Here is a 20256-nt window from a genome sequence, read left to right on the forward strand (position 1 = left end):
GTATTTTGTATGGCATTTGATTGCTAGTTAACTGTGGTCACACTGTTCGCAGAGTGCAGTCACACTGGAAGCTCAGTTTATAAATTCAGCAAACATCAAAAACTCGAACGCCAAAGAAATCTAATTTAAAGATTGTGAATGATATTGTTTTTTGTTTTGTATTTTTTTCACAACAGCCACATAGCTAACGATACACGCGATAGTGCATTCAAAGCAAATCCATTGCCGCTTAGCAAATACCAATTGAAAACTTACTCCAACCAGAAAACGAATCGTGTGTGTGTGTTTGTATGTATGTGTGTGCCAGTGTCTGCGGACAAACCGAAGAAGTGACGTTTACAGCAAATAAAAGTCGGTCTCGTCAAAATTTGAAGTGAAATTAAATAAAAAGTCGTCATCGTCGTTGTCCAGCAATTACAACTCTTTCATGGCAGTTTAATGCACGTCTGATTGGAACGACGACGTCGCTTCGCTCGTCGTCTTCGCCTGAAAAATTCGCCATCTTCGCTTAGAATACCAATAAGAAGCAATAACGGTGAGTGCTGAAGCAGGTGTGTTTACTATTTACACTCACATACATAGATAGTGTGTATACCTACACACCGATAAATATATTGTTTATATGTGTGTCCGAGTCTATAAAACGTCATCAAATAGCAATAAATAAAAAACTTTCTAGTTGTACTTCGTTTTTGCTCTCATTTATACAGATGTATATTCACTTTTTATTGTTTGTCCCTTTAACATTATTGGATTGCCTCTTTATTATAGCCCTATATTATTATCAGATAACAATAGCGACAACAACAACAACAAGTGCCAGCAGCCAACAGTTATTCCAATTGGAGAAAATTCTCTGCGTTTCGTTTACACTTTCATATGCCCATTTCCTACCACATCAGCTGCTTTGTTGTCTTGTTGTTGTAACCTTGTATCTTCCAATTCAAACTTCACAACGTCTGCTGCTGATGCTCTCTTGCTCTTTCGCTCTATCTTTCTCTGTGCGCAGCGTTACCACCTTGCATGGGTGTCTGCACATATACATGCACACATCCATACTGGCATATGCACATACATATATGCATATGTATTCACCATACACCCATGCCCACATTTATACGCCTCGCGTGCGTTTTGCTATAATTCTGTTTATTTATTTATGTTCATGCTTCACATACAGCACGACCAGCAAATATATGAACAACTGTATATGTACGTATGTACGTCTATGCATAATTTGTTTAGAAGTTGTTCAGCCTTTTGAGTGTGCCGTCTATATATGTATGTATTTATTTCGGCTTGTATTTCAATAAGTACATACATATATTTCGTTACTGTGTGTGTGTGTGGGTGTATTGTTTTAATTTTTATTAATTTTTTTTTTTGTATTGTTGAAGCTGCTTTTTGAAGTATTTTGACCTTCTCCAAAAGCCGCGAAAATATGTTAAAAATGATTTGCACTTGAAAAGTGAGCCACGTCCATTTATCTGTGTGTATAAAATAATACGTACATGTGTATGTATTTAAACTGCCATTTGTTAATGCTTAGCTGAAAAAGTAACAAAAATAATAGATAAAAAAAAAGCATGCATACATATGTATGTCTGTACAAATGCTCATAATTTCCTTCACTCCGTCCTCCCAGTGACCATTGCAAAAAACCGTTATGTAAAGTAAGCAACAATACAAAACAACAACAACAACAACAACAACAAAAGGCAGAAAAAAAGCATAACAATAGGCGGCAACACCTACCCTCAGCTCCCTGTTGACGCTTGTTGTCAATCACTTTTAAAATGTTGTTTACAGTTTCGACTTCTGGCAACACTTGCAATTCAGCACATTTATACTAAGCATGCATGCATGTATGTATGTATGGGTTTGGGTAATCGCAAAAGTCAGATGAACGAGCATAAATGTATGCAATCCTATGCATAGATGTAATTTGTATGTTTGTGTGTGTGTGTGCGTGTATGTATGTCATACATACTTCGATACGTGCCGGTATTTTAGGAGTTTACTTTTGATGAATTGCACTTCTCAAGCTATTTCCAGTTTTTTTTCTGTGCGTTTTCGTCGTTTCTATCTTTGCTATATTGTTGTCGTTGTCGTAACACCGTTACAATATTTTTTGTTGGCCTCATTTCAATGATCAATTTTGTTGTTATTTCTGTGCATTTTCTGGCGAAAGCTTTTCCCTCTCAGTCAACGCTGATGTTGAGACACATGTGTGTGTCAAGCGGGAGGAAAGAGACAGAAAGATTGAGTGCGGGACCTGTGGGGCTCATTTCCTAATTGCTTTTGCTGTTGATTCAGCTGGTTTTTGCACGCATGTATATGTGTGTGTTTTTTTTGTTTTTGTTTTTGTTTTTTTTTTTGCAAGCCTATGATAGTTTTTTTTTTTTTTTTTTTTTTTTGCACAGAAATTAGTCTAAGCCTTGTTTATGCATTGTCCATGGCTCACAGTGCCGCCCCCATTAAAATGATTAATGCAAACAATATATACGCACAGTTGCTTTCTCATTCTACCGCTCTACCACTCTCTCTCACTTCCTCTCTCTTTCTCACTGGAAGCGATAAAACATGATTGTATACAAATAGAATTGAAGCAGCGCGTGCTTCTGCTCTACTGCCAGATGATTAAGCGATCGCTGCAATCGTCTCTTTCGCTTGTCTCTGCATCTGCCTTCATTCTATGCGCTATCAATTTCCAACTGTTCCACACAGACACACGCACGCTTGCTTGGAGTAATCGAAGCGTGTGCGTGTGTGTATGTGCACCGTAATGACTCTTACCCTTTCAATTTCCTATCAAATTCTATATAGCCGCAACGATAGCCAACTCATTAGCCGAAAACAATTTGGAACGATTTAATTTCGATTGTTAATGTTGTTGTTGTTGAAGCGAGTGCTTTTGTGCATTACATTTGCCCAAAAATCAACGTTATTATCAGTTACGTAAAATATCCTGGCGTTGCCACTTTGCATAAAAATAGCTGAAAATCTCGAATAACAGCTACAGTTATGAAGCACAGACGATTTTTGGGGCTTGGCTGCGGTTCATTGTGAAGGATGTGGTGAGGGCGATGGGTGTCAGGTGCGGCAAAATGAAATTATGCTAATGTGTGTCTACCCCATACCATCGGGTCAGGTGGGGCGTGGTCTCGGTAAACGCGTCTCTTAGTTTGTATTTAATTAGGTTAAAACACTTAAAAATGTAAGTGAGACGCCCCCAGGCAGGATTAGAATTTCACAAATATCTCTCTCATTCTCGCTTGCAGGACTCTCTCTCTCTCTCTGTAAACAAGCTTGAACTTTCCAGTTATATATTGTCATTAAATATGCCAAGTTGCAAATTGAAGAACCTGATATGCAAAATGTCAACGCCACAAAAATGCAATATTCACCTCAAATTTTGGTTGTTTAAATTTTAAACCAAATAAAATGAATGGTGTTACACTATGAGATGCCCTGTCCGAATGTTCGAATCGATTAGCTTTGTTGCTTAGTTACTTTATATAGCATTTAATGTAGAAAAATTATATTATTTAGTACAGTTGAAAAAATGATTAACTTATACAAATGTTTATTTTATTTTGTTTAAATAAACAAAGAATATTCATTTTTTTATGATATGGCATTAGATAAACAACATTTATTTATCACTTTTTATAGATTTAAAGTTTGCTTACGGTAAAGTCCGGATTTTTCTTTTTATATAAACAGTGGATAAACAATATCCATTTATTACCAAAATAAAAAAAAATATATATTTTAAATGATCTTAAATTAAATTATACTAACTTAAAAAAAAAAAGGATTTATTTATAACATTTAGTAAATCCAAGTTTTTACTTTTATTGTAAGAGAAAATGCAACAATATCAAAAATATATTTTTATTAAAGACTAATTTATTTTCAAATTAAAAAAAAAAAAAAAAAAAATACCTAAAATTTGTATAGAAAACTATTTGCAAATCATCAACAAAGCATTCGCATTTAGTTACGCTCACTTTCGCAACTTATATACCCTACATGTCATACGTGAGCTATATCAATTTGAACACATAAAACAAAAACAAATTTATACATTTTTTTCGAAGCCGTAGCCGCAGCGGCTGCTGGTGCCGCCAGCAGGTTTCTGACTAATTCCCACACAGTCCGCATGGCCCGTTACCCGTTCGCCCAGCGTCTTTGGCTACTCGATTGAGTGACGATGGCGAAAGAGCGTAAGTGCGGAGAATGAGGAATGTGGAGAGCAAAGAGTGGAGACATATTTAGACAGAGTCAGCAAAGAAATAAAATGCAATTTGTATGAACAATAAAAAGCAATAATGTCTGGCCAATACAGTGACAAATGCTATTTCCATCTCTAATACAAGCCTCCCTCTCCCTCTGTCTCCCTCTCTTTCCATCACTCTCTGTGTGTGTGTCTAATTCTGTGTAACGGTTTACGAATGCTTTTATGCATGTATTACTTGGCTGGCTCGAGTGGCCACTTGAAAACGCATCTGAAATGAATTTAAGACGGCATTTTTTTCCATTTTAATATAATTTTTTTTTTTTTTTGGTTCTTGGCCGCTGCACACACACACACACACAGACATGCCTATGTGTTTTATGAATGAATCAGAGTGGAAATAAGTAGGCAAGTGCATGCACTACATGAGCGCACACACATGCATTATTATGTGCGTGTGTGTGTGCGCGCAAAGTGTTGCCACTTGGTTGAAAAGTCGTACAAAAAATAAAGTATATATAAATAAATACATGTATGTATGTATGTACACCACATAGCAGCACACTTTTTTCAGTTTATGCATCCACGACAATTAAATACACACATGCATACATATGTAAATACATGTATGTATGTAAATACACTTGCTAACAAACTACAGTAACGTATGCAGGCAGTTAATTATTGTCTACAATTTGATGGTGCTGTTAATTAGCAACTATTCATAGCATTCACACATGCATACACACACATACACATATATGGTTGCATGAATATGTGTGCTTTGTCCACACATTAGCTTTTTTACAAATTAACAGCACTTAGCCTAAACGTATGCAGCACACTTTGCTGCCTGTCACAGTGGCGTCCAAAATAATATGCTCGCTAGCAAATTAAAGCTGTAAATAGCTAAATAAGTAGTCAAAAGATTAAACTAAGTAGAATTGTTTGACTAAACATTGAAAGGTGTTTAGTGCGTTATTTATGACAATTTTTTACTAAGCTCGTATAATCTTATTCTATCGCATTAAAGCATTATCAAAAACGAATTTGAATTGAAATTAAGTTGCTAACTAAATGGGGTCCAGTTATAAACAGCGCACTCGACCATTGCCCCAACGCTTTGATATCTGTTTATGTATATATATGTATTACTTATACATATATATTTGTGTAATGAATATAAAGATAGGCAAGTCCAATCGATTGCCAGGAAATTTATGTTTTTTTTTTCCAATCTAAACCATATAAAAGCCAATCTAATCCAAATTTCAGTTAATCATTGATTTTTAGTGGCTAAAAGTTCAAAACAAAGAATACCACTAAATAATTTCTATAAATATTTCAATTGACTGTATACTTAATGCCCGCATATATCCCATATTTATCAGATTATTTGACAAACACCTTTGAAAACAATCAATCAAAAAGAAAAAAATTGTAGCTGTGGACAGTTATCTGAATTAAACTAGTTTCTGGTGCGTGTGTATATGTGTTCTATTATTGCCGATGTTATCGCAAAGTTAACATTCTGCTATAATTGTTTGACAACGCAAAATACATGAATATGTTTAATTTAATTGATTTTAATAGCTGTTAAAAATATCTATAAGCGAATGAATTATTTTATATAAATAAAAAACGAGTTGGCTTACAATTTTACACTTGAAAAACAAATATTAATAATAATAAGTCAATAAGCCAAGGTTAAGGAATCGATGAACCAAAACGAAAACAGTTTAGCTGTTAGCTCAAAGCTGTTAATGAAAATGAAATGTTAATTGAAGCTTCAAAAACAAAACAATGTTTTGTACATATGTAAATATATACACTAAATATTATATACACACATCTATAACTAAATATATATATATGTATCTATGTACAGCTAGCTGTACGATATTCGTAGATATATAGCAAAAATTATTATTGTCTTGGTTGCTCTTTTATTTGTGTCATATTTGTGCTCTCTTTTTCTAGTAATATTCAGCAGTAGTAAAAAAAACAAAAAAAAAAAAAAAACATTTATATATCTATTAAAAAAAAAAAACAGTCTTAAACCATATTTATATATATATGTTGTAAAATTAAAAACTGGAACTTTTTTAAACCTGCTCACTGCCCCGTTGTGGTCATCACATTGATGAGGCCTGGGAATACCTCGGCTTGTATGGGCCCATAGTCCACGCGCTCCCCATCGATGGTAAGGATGCCGTGGGAGCCGCAAGGCTCAATGCGAAACGCTCGCACCGGCACCACCTGTATGTGTGGATCCTGCTCCATGGGCAGATGAGTGCCATTGTGCATGCCCAGCAGAAAGTTGAGCAGCTGAGAGCGTCCGACACCGGCTCGTATGATCACCAGGTAGATGAGGCCATCGTTGAGCCGGGACTCGGGCGCAAAGTAGCAATCGGAGGCCAGGTGGGTGGTGTAGGCCGCATGGACCATCACAAATTCGCCCTCCTCGTGCAGCCAGCCATCGGCGGCAGATAGCGGCATCTGCAGTCCGGGTATTTTGCTCACCGGCATCAGCTGATTGAACTCGGCATTGGCTGCCTCGATCCGCTGGCTCACGTTCAGCCGGCTGCGGTTGGAGCGCGAGCTCTGGCCCCCAATCGAATAGTAGGCCGTGCGCCTCGACACTGCCGAATGCCAGCTATCCGCATTCTGGCGATAGATGGAACGATCCAGGGACAGGGCGTCGGCAAACTGATCCAGATCCGACTGATTGTCGCGCAGCTGCACATCCTCGTCGTCGGGCAGGTCTTTGAATTCGCTGAAGGCTGCGGGCTGGGGCTCAGCCTGGCTATTGGCCTGCTCCTGAGGTGTTCCTGTCGTGGATTGAGCTGCTGCAGGAGCTGCTGCAGGCGCTGCTGCTGGCTGCTCCGTGGAGCTCTTTGCCGGCAGATAGTAGAGTTTACCCCGATAGCAGCGCAGCGTGATGAGCCGCCGAATGGCCCAAAGGGTAAAGCGCTGGGCGCCAATCGAGCGCAGGCTTTCGCTCTCAATATCGATGTCGGCAATGAGGCCCCAGCCAATGGAGAGGAACGAGTACATCACATAGTGTCTGTCCCGGTGAGTGAGCTCGACACGCACCACATCCATGGGCGTAGCGCGGCCGGCCACACAGATCAGCGTGGCATGGAGGATGGGCTTCGGCTCGTACGGCTCGTTGCAATGATGAGCGATGCTTTTGGCCAGGCCATTGCCGGAGCCGCAGGGTATGATGCCCAGGGGCAGCTCACGGCAGGCACGACGCCAGTCCATGCGCCCCATCAGGCCGTTGAGCACCTCGTAGAAGAGGCCGTCGCCGGAGGCGACAACGATGCCCGAATACCGTTCCATCAGATCTTTGCGCGAGCGCACAAACTCCTGGGCATAGTTGGGATGGGTTGTGATCTGCAGATCGTACTGGACCTCCGCTTCGCGCAGCAGTGGCGCCACCTGCTTCTGGAACAGTTCGCGTCCCTTGCCCGATCCCGACTTGGGATTCAGCAAAATCAGCAGCCTTTTGCCCGCCGCCCGAGCCACTTGACCCGCGGCACCTGAGCGCTGCTTGTGCTCCCGTATGGTGCGATGCCAGAGCCGAGCGGTGGCCAGATTCTCGGCATAGTCGTCGCTGGTGCGAAAGCGTAGGATGCGCAACGTCTGCACTCGTCGCAGCGGCTTCTCCTTCTTGAGATACGCATAGATGTAGAGGTAGGCGCTGTTGTCGGCTTCCTTTCCCTGCTGCTCCTCTGCTCCTGCACCCTCGGCATCTGGGTGCTGGTGCTGCTCCTGCTGCTCCTGCTGCTGATTTCTGGTGCTTTTGCACGAGGTGAGGCCACCTCGGGCTCGCTTCTTCAGCCGCTGGCCACAGCTGGAGCCGATGATGTCGTCGATGCGTATCAGCTGCTCATTGATGTGATCGTTCTGTGCCGTCTCCCGACGCAGATAGACGCCCTCTGGACAGAGCTTGACTACAATTTTTATGTTTTGCTTGCGTCGCCGATTCTCCACATAGAAAATGCCAATTAGCTCATCCGTTGCCGCCTCAGCTGCCCCATTCACCTCGGCCTCTGCCTCAGCCGTTTCCGCATGCATCGGCTTCAGCTGCGCCTCCGCCTCCGACTCTTGTCGCTCGACTCGCGGTGTTGGGTTGGCTGTCATGGCCGCCAAACGCCTCCAAACTTTTGTTTTCGGTCACCTGCTGAATGAGACATGCAACAACAGTAATCAAGAGAGGTATTATTAGAGGTGGAAAGTCAGATACCCTAGGAAAAGCAGCTATAGTTATCTGAGGTAATATATTAAGACAGATCTATTCGTCTTTGGGAATGAAAATGAAGATCAACAGTGATCCATATAGCTATACAACTGGAAATTGACTGACCTATATAAGGATCTTTAATAAGCTATATTAAGAATGATCTATATATTTGTAGAAATAGAAATGGAGTGATCTATATGAAGATTTATAATGATCTATATTAAAAATGTTTTATGTATCTATATGAATGGAAATATGAAGATCTTTTATGGTTTAGGTATCTATACGAATAGAAATGACTAATTTATCTATACAAATTGAAATGAAATGATCTATATGAAGACTATAGATCTTGATCTATATTATGAATGATCTATATATATTTATAACAATGGAATGATCTATATGGGGATCAATATAAATCTATATATCTATACAAATAGAAACGGTTTGATCTATGCAAAATACTAAATAAAATACTTTAGCTCAAGCTCATATATCTAAAAGTCTTAAAATAGTTCAGATCTAGAATATTAAGATCTCGAGCTTTGGCTAAGATTTCAAGTCTAGGCCAATAAATGTTTGTTTATATCGGCGAGCTATGGGAGAGCTACCTAAAAATACCGAATACTGTGCATTTGTTTATGTATGTATGTATGTATGTACTTGATTTACCTTTAAATCAGCTCAATTATTTGATAAAACCTGTAATCTTTGGAGCGGCTATTATCAGTTTCGTGGAAACGACTGGAGCAACCCAAGAAAAATAAAAGACGACAGAAAAAGAAATGAAAAAGCTGACGCTCTAGAAACAGTTGCCTTGCTTTGATGCATTTCTAATTAATGTTATAAAAAAAAAAACGCATACTATATCGTATATGTGCCATTGGCATGTGACTGTAATGCCCCATTGCAGCAGCTGTAGGGTATTACAAGCAGAGAGAGAGAGAGATAATGAGGGGGAGAGATTTATGGCTTTTGCCCTGCTTTGTTTGGCGTTTGCCTTTGTCTTCACTTACTTAATTATTACCAGTTTTAAATGTTGTTGTTGCTGCCAAACTTTTTCTTTTGTTTTTCTTTAGTTTTGTTGTTACAAATTTATTTTGTATTTATCTTCAATTTTTTGTTGTTTGTTTGCTTTTTTTTTGTTAGTCGCCGTTCGCTCCTGTGCGCTCGACTCCACGTATCTTCGCGTACTGAGCGAACTAACCTCATTTTTCGTATGGAACGAATGAGCTGGGGAGATTGGCGCTGTGCGATTTGATTTCACTTGTCTCGGACCCCCAGACACACACACACACACACACACAACCACACGTACACCTGCACACTTGCATACCTGCATGTGTGCGTGTGTGTGTGTGTGTGTGTGTTTAGTCTTTCGAAATCTAATCAACACGTATCGTCGTATCGTGTCGTATCGATGTTGTATGTATTATGTCTGGTTCATAACTGTATTGTCGTACATGTGTGTAATGGCCGTTATAAATATATATATATATATATATATATATATATATATATATATAGAAACTATACGTATATATTTATATCTAACTATGCATATTATTCGTCCTCTCTCTCTCTCTCTCTCTCTCCCTCTCACTCTCTTTGAATGCGCTCCAAGTTTGATGGCATTGAACCGCATTTGCTAACTGACTTCGACTTTGAATTTTGTTGTTGTTTTTTTTGTGTATATTTCTATTTTTTCGCAAATGCAATTTATATTTGAGGCAATTCCGCTCGTAACCCCAGCCACTTGGCCCACACACATACACACGGACATGCAGTAATTTATAACTGTGTTTGCCGACACACAGTCATCTTTAACATTATCATCGTGTTGCATTTATTGTTTGGGGCTCGTTTTTTATTGTTGTTGTTGTTGTTGTAGTGTTTTTATGTTTTTGTTTATTTTTGTATTTTTGTGTGTGCAAATTTCAATGTATGTACGTTTGCTATTTCCACTTGGCTGCACTTGCGGAAGTGTTTAAATTTTTGATTAAGCTGAACATGACAAGTTTTGAGGCGTTTTAAATGAAATAAAATAGGTAGCAGCAAAATGAGGTCAAGGCTCAAACGGCAGCTACCCTGTAAACGTGTTGAGAATGTTAGAAAATATAGTAAATAGAGATTGATAGAAGGCAAGAAAGTAAAGTCAATTGATGGCATATAAACCTTAAGTGCATGAGAAGCGCAGAGTAGGGATTTTCCTGCAGATGTTGCAATTGTAAAGAAAATGTTGAATGAGCTCTTTTATAAATATGTATACATATTCATATATGTATGTATATGTATGTGGGGTCATGATATATAAAAATACATATGCATACTTTTTATCTATATATACATAACTAAGAGATAAATATATATTGTGCTCATCTATCATAACCTCACATAAATAGATGGCAACCTGAATTATGATATATTTGTAGAAGTATCATTATATATTCCCTTGTTATACCCTGAGCCCATTCAGTCCAAGCAATGTATAATAGTTTTGCTTTCTTTATTCTGTTATACCCCAACACTACGTATTAGCTACAGGGTATAACAACGATCTATACCCCAAAGCTAGCTGATCCCAAGGCAGCTATGCCGGCTGACAGTGGGTGTAAGCTCGACTCGTGTGGGTGGCATACAAGCGACTGTTATACTGTTATACTGTGCCTGTGCGAGATGTCTTGTCCGCATACTCGATCATATCGCAAATGTACATGCTCGACATGTACTTACGTAATGTTATCTCTCGTTGTTGTTTTTGTTGTTTTATAAATGTATATTTAAGTTAATATTTGTACTTGTAAATCGATATCTAAATTCATAAAAAATTCCTTTTATTTTTTATTATTTTTTGTTTTCTGTTTTTCCTTTGTTCATTGCATGCCGATAAGAAACGTCGCTTGTTGTCTTTTTTATTCTAACTAGATAAATACGTTATTTATGAATCGGCATGGAGAGACTTGCAGTAGAGGTTCCTCCAGTGTGTGATTCAGAAATTCCTGCCATGTTTGATGATACAAGCCCCATCACCTGGATGGGGTCAGGTGGGGATTGAGCGGAGGGCATGCGATAAAGGCTATAGTATTTTCTCACCTACTTTTTTTTGATGTGGGGGACAGCGTCGAACAGGTGCTCCACATAGCTTATCGGCCGAATGTTTATTTTAAGGGACTCTCTCTTTATAGCCTGTGCCACGCACACCTAAGTGATAAGCGAAATGCTAGGTTGATAAGAACTTAAACGCAATGGCTTTCAAACTGGAGGTATATGCGAGGGTAGTTTGAAGAAGTCCAAAGTGAAAGTGAATGTAAAGTTTTACTTAATTGAAAATATAAAAGAGCTCTTATTGAACTGATATATCTTTAATCAGGAGCTAAATAATTAAATTTACTTTTAATAACTAAATAAATATTTTCCATACAAAATACTTAGAATATAATAATAATATAATAATGCATAATCTGCGTAATACTGATAATCTAAACACAGTTCCATCATTATAGTTACTTTTAGTAATTTAACTTGCAAAGATTTCACAGGATATTCATGTGTATATATGTATATGTATATAGATTAGACACTACTATAATACTATCTGCTATACGAATAGTACGTATATTGCGCAAAATAAAGATTCAAAATAATAAAGATAAATCAGATACAATAATAATAATCATATAATGTGATAAATAATGTATATATAATATATGTATACTATAATATAATATATGATATACTCTCTCTCAACAAAATATATATGTGTTAATAAAGATATATAAAATACCATAATAATAATAGTATAAAGTAATAAATAATGTATAAGATAATATAATATATGATATTTTCTCTTCACCACATAACCTGGTATAAAATTTGATTCCAAATTTGTGTGCTAAGAGGAGTTTAATTAACAGCTTAAGCTTTCTGCATGCATATATATATATAATTTATATATATAATATACATATTATCTATTTAAATATCGTGGTTATATAATTTGCAGCTTGATTCGCGCTTATCTGGCCAGTACGCCCATTGACAATGCGGTCAGGGACGAGGGACGAGGGTCGAGACGCGCGCGCAATCCGATCGCCCACCCGTCCCATACGACGAGCCATACGAGCCGAGTGCATCCGTTCGGCTGACATATGTAGATAATAATATGTGTATGAGTGTAGTAGATATACATACATACACATGTATCTATATATGTATGTCTGTATGTGTATATACAGTTGTTGATAGTAGGGTAGCCCAGACTGGGTTTTCTGTTTTGTTTTGATCCATTTCTTTTTTGGGGCCGCACGACTTATAAACAATACGAATACAAACTTGAGCTAAGTCGTCCGCAACGTTTGTTTGCATTAAACCATATGTGTGTGTGCGTATGTGTGTGTGCGTATGTGTGTGTGTGAGTGTGAATGTGGCTCACATACTTTCTGTTGGCTTCCCCATCGCAGAGTCAGTTGTCGTTGACGTCTGTCAGTCTGGTGTTTCGATAAGTCTTAGCGCACTTAAGTTGTCAATTTCATTGGGCTCGAGTATGAGCACCTTTAAGACCCGAAAAGGCGAAAGATAACACCCGCCCACACTTACGATTATTATTAATTAATTATCCAATTGCAATCGATTACAGTGCGAAACGAAACGAGAGCCGCGACGATGAGCTGAGCTGAGCTGAGCCTAGCTATGCATTCAGAGAGCTATCGTTGAGATCAGCCCGCGGGGATAACTGCTCAAGGACCAACAGCAACAACAGCAACAACATCATCATCAACAACAACATCATCATCAACAACAACAACAACAACCACAACTTCAACAACTTTGTGTCTGCCAAAAAGAGAACTAAAACAGCAACCATAAAGAGAGTGTAAGAGAGAGAGTGAGAGTGAGAGAGAGAGCACGCTCGCATCTTCAATAGAGTTTGTTGTGGCAGCCCCGTCATATAGAGATGACACTGACCGCAACGGCAACGCCACCGGAGAGCAACAAGAAAATGGAAGTGAATGCCCCAGCAGACGAGAATCTGCCCACATCTGAAATGGATCTGCTAGCCAAGCTGGAGGCGGCCAACAAGCTAATCGAGAGCGATGCCAAAAGCCTCAACTCGCTGCACTCAACGCACAGTCGCAAGAACTCGGACACGAGCCAAATCAGTCTGACATCAAGTAAGACTCGAATCTCAATATCCCCCATATATGTGTCAGCTGTTGAATATATGTATGTGTGTATGTAATGTGGATTTCAATGATTTTTGCAGGCGGCAATTCGGTCGCCGAGGAGGACATCTGGACGACATGGGCATCCATTCTGAACGACTGGGATGGCGCGCTGAAGCGCAAGAATCCCTGCGTGCGCGAGCTGGTGCGCCGTGGTATTCCGCATCATTTTCGTGCCATCGTGTGGCAGCAGCTGAGCGGCGCCGCCGACGCCGATAAGAAACAGTATGCGGAGTACATAAAGGCGACATCGGCGTGCGAGAAGGTGATTCGGCGTGATATAGCGCGCACCTATCCGGAGGTGGACTTCTTCAAGGAGAAGGACGGGCCCGGCCAGGAGGCGCTGTTCAATGTGATCAAAGCGTATTCGCTGCACGATCGTGAGGTCGGCTACTGCCAGGGCTCTGGCTTCATTGTGGGCCTGCTGCTGATGCAGATGCCCGAGGAGGAGGCGTTCGCAGTGCTCGTGCAGATCATGCAGCAGCATCGCATGCGGCACATGTTCAAGCCATCGATGTCCGAGCTGGGCCTGTGCATGTACCAGCTGGAGAATCTGGTGCAGGAGCAGATACCCGATATGCACCTACATTTCCAGCAGCAGGGCTTCCAGACGACCATGTACGCGTCCAGCTGGTTCCTAACGCTCTACACGACCACACTGAACGTGAACCTCAGCTGCCGCATTATGGATGTCTTCCTCAGCGAGGGCATGGAGTTCATTTTCAAGGTGGCGCTGGCCCTGCTGCTCACCGGCAAGGAGTCGCTGCTGTCCCTCGACATGGAGGCCATGCTGAAGTTCTTTCAGAAGGAGCTGCCCGGCCGCGTCGAGGCCGATCCGGAGGGCTTCTTCAACTTGGCCTATGCGCAGAAACTGAACACGAAGCGCATGAAGAAAATGGAGAAAGAGTATCAAGACTTGAAGAAAAAGGAGCAGGAGGAGATGGTCGAGCTGCGACGGCTGCGCCGCGAGAATTGTCTGCTCAAGCAGCGCAACGAGCTGCTCGAGGCCGAGAGTGCCGAGCTGGCCGATCGTCTGGTGCGCGGCCAGGTCTCACGTGCCGAAGAGGAGGAGACGAGGTACTTGAACTTAACTCCAACTCTCTCTCTCTCTCACTCCCACTCTCCCCCTTTCTTGACGTAATCTAATCGCATTTCTGCTGTCTATTGCTTAGCTATGCCATTCAAACGGAGCTGATGCAGCTGCGACGCTCCTATCTGGAGGTCTCGCATCAGCTGGAGAATGCCAACGAGGAGGTGCGCGGCCTCAGCCTGCGGCTACAGGAGAATGTAAGTGTTGTATAAGACTACAGCGAATTTAACACTATTCTCGATTGTCTTGTAACTAAAAACAGCAGAAACTGAAGAAATTCTAAAGAGAAAATAGTGCTAAACTGAATTATCGAAGTCGTGCTAAATCTATAGATATACGTTTGTTAATCATTTCTGTCTTTCTTTTTCCATTCTGTTTATTTCTTGTGGTTGTGGTGCTTAAAAACATGCATATATCTCAAACAAATATGTCGAAATCAAAATAACCAAAAATTCCAAATGGTAATCCAATCGCAAAACGTTTGCTTAAAAAAAAAAAAAAAAAAATAAATTAAATAAATAAAAAAAAAAAAATCCATGAAAATTGCTGCCAACGTCAAGCAGAACGTTTCGATCGATAGCGTAAGTATCTCAGCTTGCCAAAATGTATATACAGACAGGTGTACATACATACATATATAGAGTATATATGTATATGCTCATGTCGTGCTTGGGCCTCCAAAGTATTGCCCTCAGCCATGGCAGGTGCATGCCAATTTCGGCATTACGTAGCATTACTTTGCATGTTTGTTATCGTTCTTTTTTCTTTTTATTTGATAGGTAATTTGTCGTTTACTAATATAATAATTCATTCATTCACGTGCGTACATAATACAACAATAACACAATTAACATCATTTGTTCATGTACCCTAAGTAGATTAAGCCCAATCAGATATGTATATATTATGACTAGAGTTATCGCTATCGCTATCGATATGACACCCATTGAACATCATTGATCGATTTTTCGATAGCCTTCAAACTGTTGTCTGCATGCAAATATTGATGAGCGCCCTTTGTGAGAGTTTTGCTAAAGCCAGACTTTTCTCCATTTAGAATAACTCGCGGCAATCGTCGATCGACGAGCTGTGCATGAAGGAGGAGGCGTTGAAGCAGCGCGACGAGATGGTCTCCTGTTTGCTGGAGGAGCTGGTCAAGGTGCGGCAGGGCTCGGCCGAGAGTGAGGATCAGATACGAACTCTCAAGTCGAAGATCGAGGAGCTCGAGGAGGATAAGAAGACGCTGCGCGAAACAACGCCCGACAATTCGGTGGCCCATCTGCAGGACGAGTTGATAGCGAGCAAGTTGCGCGAGGCGGAGGCCTCGCTATCCCTCAAGGATCTCAAGCAGCGCGTGCAGGAGCTGAGCAGCCAATGGCAGCGTCAGCTGGCCGAGAATCAGCGCAACGAGCATAGCGCCGCCTCCGTGGACTCCACACCCAAAAAGCTGTTGACCAACTTTTTCGACAACTCCAAGTCGACGGAGCACACACAGAAGCTCGAGGAGGAGCTAATGACGACGCGCATACGTGAAATGGAAACGCTCACCGAGCTGAAGGAGCTGCGGCTGAAGGTCATGGAGCTGGAGACTCAGGTGCAGGTCTCCACAAATCAGCTGCGCCGTCAGGACGAGGAGCAGAAGAAGCTCAAGGAGGAGCTCGAGCTGGCTGTCACACGCGAAAAGGAATTGGCCAACAAGGCGCGCGAGCAGCAGCACAGGTGCGTCCCATTAGCATCAATCAGATTATTCAGTTAGTAATTTACGCACTTTATATAGATACTCGGATCTGGAATCTCGCATGAAGGATGAGCTCATGAATGTCAAAATCAAGTTCACCGAACAGAGCCAAACGGTCGCCGAGCTGAAGCAGGAGATTTCACGACTGGAGACAAAGGTGAGGCCTCGAAATTTATAGTAACTCAGCTCTCGAGATTAACGAGATTCGGATCCCTTGTAGAATTCGGAAATGCTTGCCGAGGGTGAACTGCGCGCCAATCTCGATGATTCGGATAAGGTGCGCGACCTGCAGGACAGGTTGGCTGACATGAAGGCGGAGGTGTGTATTGCCGATGGGTCCAGCAAAGCCCTTTACTTGGATACCATTTGCTGTTTATTTTCGGTTTCGGGCCTTTAATATTCTGCGCACCCACAAAAACCCATCCAAAAATGCCAAATTAAAAGCGCCAAGCAACAGCTACACTCACACACTAATAATCACCGTGTATACACACCCACTCACACACACACACACACATTCGCATATGCACTATGAGCGCCTACGAAATTGGCGCTGCATTGGCCAGCAGCTAAACACACTAAAGACAAGCAGAAAAAACCCCATTCAGGACTGTGTTTCAGCTCATGCTAATTGCTTATCAACCCATAAGCTTTGGTGTGGCATTCGCTTTTATATTTTGTATACGTGCATTTTACTTCGTTTATTTTTGTAATTTTCAAGAGTATTTTTTGAGTTTCTGGTACTTTCGGTACTGCTGAAGATATTAATATCGTATGTTTCTCATTTAAATCTCTTTCTCATACCAAAAAAAAAAAAAAAACAAAACAAAAAACATATATCAAACGCAACGCAATGCTGCGTCTCTAGTATCCAACGCCTATAACCAGCCCCGACACTGAGCCGTGGAAGTGGATAAGCTAAGCTAATCGAATATATATAAAGTGCTAACCAAAACTAAAACTAAACCAAAAACAAATATTCAGCAAAGCATCGTCGTCAAATACCAAAAGCATCTACCCCCACATTCCAGTTAAAACCCAAATCGACCTCAACACTTTAACAGCCAACGACCAAATGTGCAAATCAGGTGTCTATATAAAACTCTGTTGAAGAACGAACTCATTACCCAATCCTATATTAGCATTAGCATTCTGTATAGTTACGATCTAAGCGCCTGTTAGATCATAGACTTTGTTGTCGATTGTTTTTGAGTACATTTGGTATTTCCATCATGTTCATATTCCAAAATTTATATTACAATTTGGCATGTATTTAGTGTTACCTCTGCATCTGCCTGCTGTTTGTCCCCATATAATATATGAACATATTTCCATTTATAAACTTTTATTTCCGCGTGAAGCATGCGCTCTTAGATTTCATACAATTTTCCCAAGATTTGTGCATAATTTCTATAATTTTATTTACTGTTTTGCATGCTAAACGGGGATCGGTCTAATTGCATGTTATATATATGTTATTATTTATAATAAGATTTTACTATTTATTCTGTGAGCTCGCTTCATATCGACTCAAAACAATTTTATATGTTATTAAGTAAAAACTGTAATATAATTAAAATAAAGAAAATCTCGCATTTGTATCCCTTCTCATTTGTAATACATCTATACATATATATATACCCGCCCAGCGTGCTGTAGACACTTTAGCCACGTTTCACTGTATCACATTGCTATCATTTTCCTGCCAATATCGTAAATTTGCAAAGCTCTACGCTTAGCAAAGACACAAACCAGAATATCGTTTAATATTTGTATATGTGAAATTAAAATGAATTTTTCAATATATTTTCACATGCATGAGCTTTTCCTCATTGTTTGTTTTTCATTTGATTCAAATTTGATTTCTTTGTGCATTTCTTATCTTGTCGCTTATATAGAGACTATTGTGTATATATGTATTTTTGTAGTTGGTATTTGGTAGAGCTCTGTAGTAGGCTTGGTTAATATTTAAGCACGCACACTAACACAGACAAACACACACACACACATACACACATATACACCACTACTACTATTAGTACTAGTCAAATACGTATACGTAATGCACGCACAAACACGAATACAATTCATCAATGAAATCGTAACTAACTTGGCCAACATCATTTCCTGCTGCAGTTGACCGCACTGAAAAGTCGTGGCAAATTTCCAGCCCACAAGCTGCGCAGCGCCTCCATACAATCCATCGAATCAACAGAGATCGACTTCAGTGACCTCAACATGGTGCGTCGCGGGAGCACGGAGCTATCCACATAATATATAAAGCCGATGGCGTCTTACACAGTGCGGATGGCTAATATATCTTCGTATATGCATATACATACAATGATAACTATATAGATCACTTTATATACATATATATACATACATGTATTTACATATTATTGGCTGATGTATGTGGAATACATAACAGACTATGTAATTTCTGTCACAAGGTCGCAGCTGTGGTGTGTCGATGGTCAATAAAAATATATGATTAGTAAAAATTCAATGAAAAAAAAAACAAAAAACAAAAAAATTATAAGGAGAAAACACAAATACTATTTATAAAATATGTTTTAAACAATAATTATTAATATTATGATTATTTCTTTCCAATTTTATTGTATGTATTTATATAAGGAATTATCGCTGTTATGTTAAAAACGAAAAGTAATATTTATTTATTGATATGTATAGTTTTTTTTTTTTTGTCACAGTATATATATCTATATATATATTTTTTTAATATATATATTTATATGCACACATTATTATAAAGCAAATGATGGATTTTATGTAACCTACACTTTTAATGTAAGTTTTAAATTGAGAAAAAAAAAAAAATCACAAAAAATCACAAAAAAAAAAAAACAAACGAAAAAATTATGTGAGTTTTAACCGACTTTAGAACGAAATAGTTTTTTATTTGTATTTTATATTGTTTACCTCTTAAAGCCTATATACGTGTAGAATGATATTGCTGATATTTTGTAAACACACATACACTAACACACATATACACACATACACACAAACACATGTCTAAAACGAATTTGTAACTCCTCATCGTGTAGTTAACTAAGTTTGACATAATACCTATTTTATCAATAATATCAAATGTTTGCACACAAAAAATACAAAATACAGTAGAAATACCCATTGTAATTCTATTCTAAAATTATATAGCAAGCATACCCAAACAATTTATAGATAAACTTTTACGATAACGAAGTGCGAAAATCAACCCAAGAAAGTTTTTAATAATGTTCAAACATGTAACAAGCGTTGCCAAAATGTTATTTCAAACAAAAAAAAAAAAAAAAAAAAAAAAAACAAAAAGATAAAAACCCTTAACTATTTCAAATAGTGCGAACCAGAACCTCGAGATATGCAATGAATTGCAAGACTCCAATAACTTACGATATTCCAAAAACGATATTCGGTTAATCCCATTTAACGAAGTAGTCGATATGATATGTGCTAAATGCATATAAACACACACACACACACACAAACAGAGACACACACACATACACAATATCTATGCTATGAATATATATTGATATTGATATATATATATAAAGCGCATCAATTACTTACGTACAGCTGCAATGCAAATGGATCTGCGATCCAGCGATTTTTTAGCAGTATGTCAAACTTAAACTAGAAGAAGCAGAAACAACAAGAGAAATGCAAACAACAAAATTAAGCAAA

The 20256-nt window shown here is 39.3% G+C and overlaps 2 protein-coding genes across 9 annotated transcripts; one reads left to right on the forward strand and one right to left on the reverse strand.

Moving 5' to 3' along the window:
- The first annotated feature begins 19 nt into the window (after positions 1–19).
- Positions 20–19889, forward strand: Evi5 (ecotropic viral integration site 5). 5 transcript variants are annotated; one of them, XR_001916255.2, is made up of 10 exons: positions 20–535; positions 13129–13663; positions 13756–14791; positions 14887–15001; positions 15368–15385; positions 15862–16523; positions 16582–16699; positions 16763–16861; positions 17411–17630; positions 18679–18907. XR_001916255.2 is itself a non-coding variant. In XM_089474117.1 (9 exons), exons 2-9 carry the CDS (start codon positions 13447–13449, stop codon positions 18814–18816), a joined length of 2403 nt encoding a protein of 800 aa, XP_089330243.1. In that variant the 5' UTR covers positions 20–551; positions 13129–13446; the 3' UTR covers positions 18817–19889. The 5 variants fall into 5 exon arrangements, 3 of the variants coding, with proteins under 3 accessions (XP_089330243.1, XP_017871662.1, XP_017871663.1); XM_089474117.1 differs by lacking the exon at positions 17411–17630 and having other exon boundaries at positions 20–551; positions 18679–19889; XM_018016173.2 differs by lacking the exon at positions 17411–17630 and having other exon boundaries at positions 18679–19889.
- On the reverse strand, positions 6221–9926 carry Sk1 (Sphingosine kinase 1). Of its 4 annotated transcripts, none has more exons than XM_089474121.1 (2): positions 9520–9926; positions 6221–8426 (listed from the first exon to the last, which is right to left on the reverse strand). In XM_089474121.1, the coding sequence occupies exon 2, from the start codon at positions 8387–8389 to the stop codon at positions 6356–6358; it is 2034 nt and encodes a 677-aa protein (XP_089330247.1). In that variant the 5' UTR covers positions 8390–8426; positions 9520–9926; the 3' UTR covers positions 6221–6355. The 4 variants fall into 4 exon arrangements, with proteins under 4 accessions (XP_089330247.1, XP_089330246.1, XP_089330245.1 ...); XM_089474120.1 differs by having other exon boundaries at positions 6221–8429; positions 9520–9925; XM_089474119.1 differs by having other exon boundaries at positions 9509–9925.
- Positions 19890–20256: the final 367 nt, after the last annotated feature.

The sequence above is a fragment of the Drosophila arizonae genome, chromosome X, assembly GCF_054131065.1.
Source record: "Drosophila arizonae isolate 15081-1271.41 chromosome X, UAZ_ARI_1.0, whole genome shotgun sequence".
Classification (NCBI taxonomy): Eukaryota; Metazoa; Arthropoda; class Insecta; order Diptera; family Drosophilidae; genus Drosophila; species Drosophila arizonae.

Excerpts from the sequence above, each read along its gene's own strand:
- Sk1 (XM_089474121.1), bottom strand. The coding sequence starts at position 8,389 with ATGACAGCCAACCCAACACCGCGAGTCGAGCGACAAGAGTCGGAGGCG.
- Evi5 (XM_089474117.1), top strand. The coding sequence starts at position 13,447 with ATGACACTGACCGCAACGGCAACGCCACCGGAGAGCAACAAGAAAATG. Across the intron at positions 13,664-13,755 it reads CCAAATCAGTCTGACATCAA|GCGGCAATTCGGTCGCCGAG; the intron begins GTAAGACTCGAA and ends TGATTTTTGCAG. Across the intron at positions 16,862-18,678 it reads TGGCTGACATGAAGGCGGAG|TTGACCGCACTGAAAAGTCG; the intron begins GTGTGTATTGCC and ends TTCCTGCTGCAG.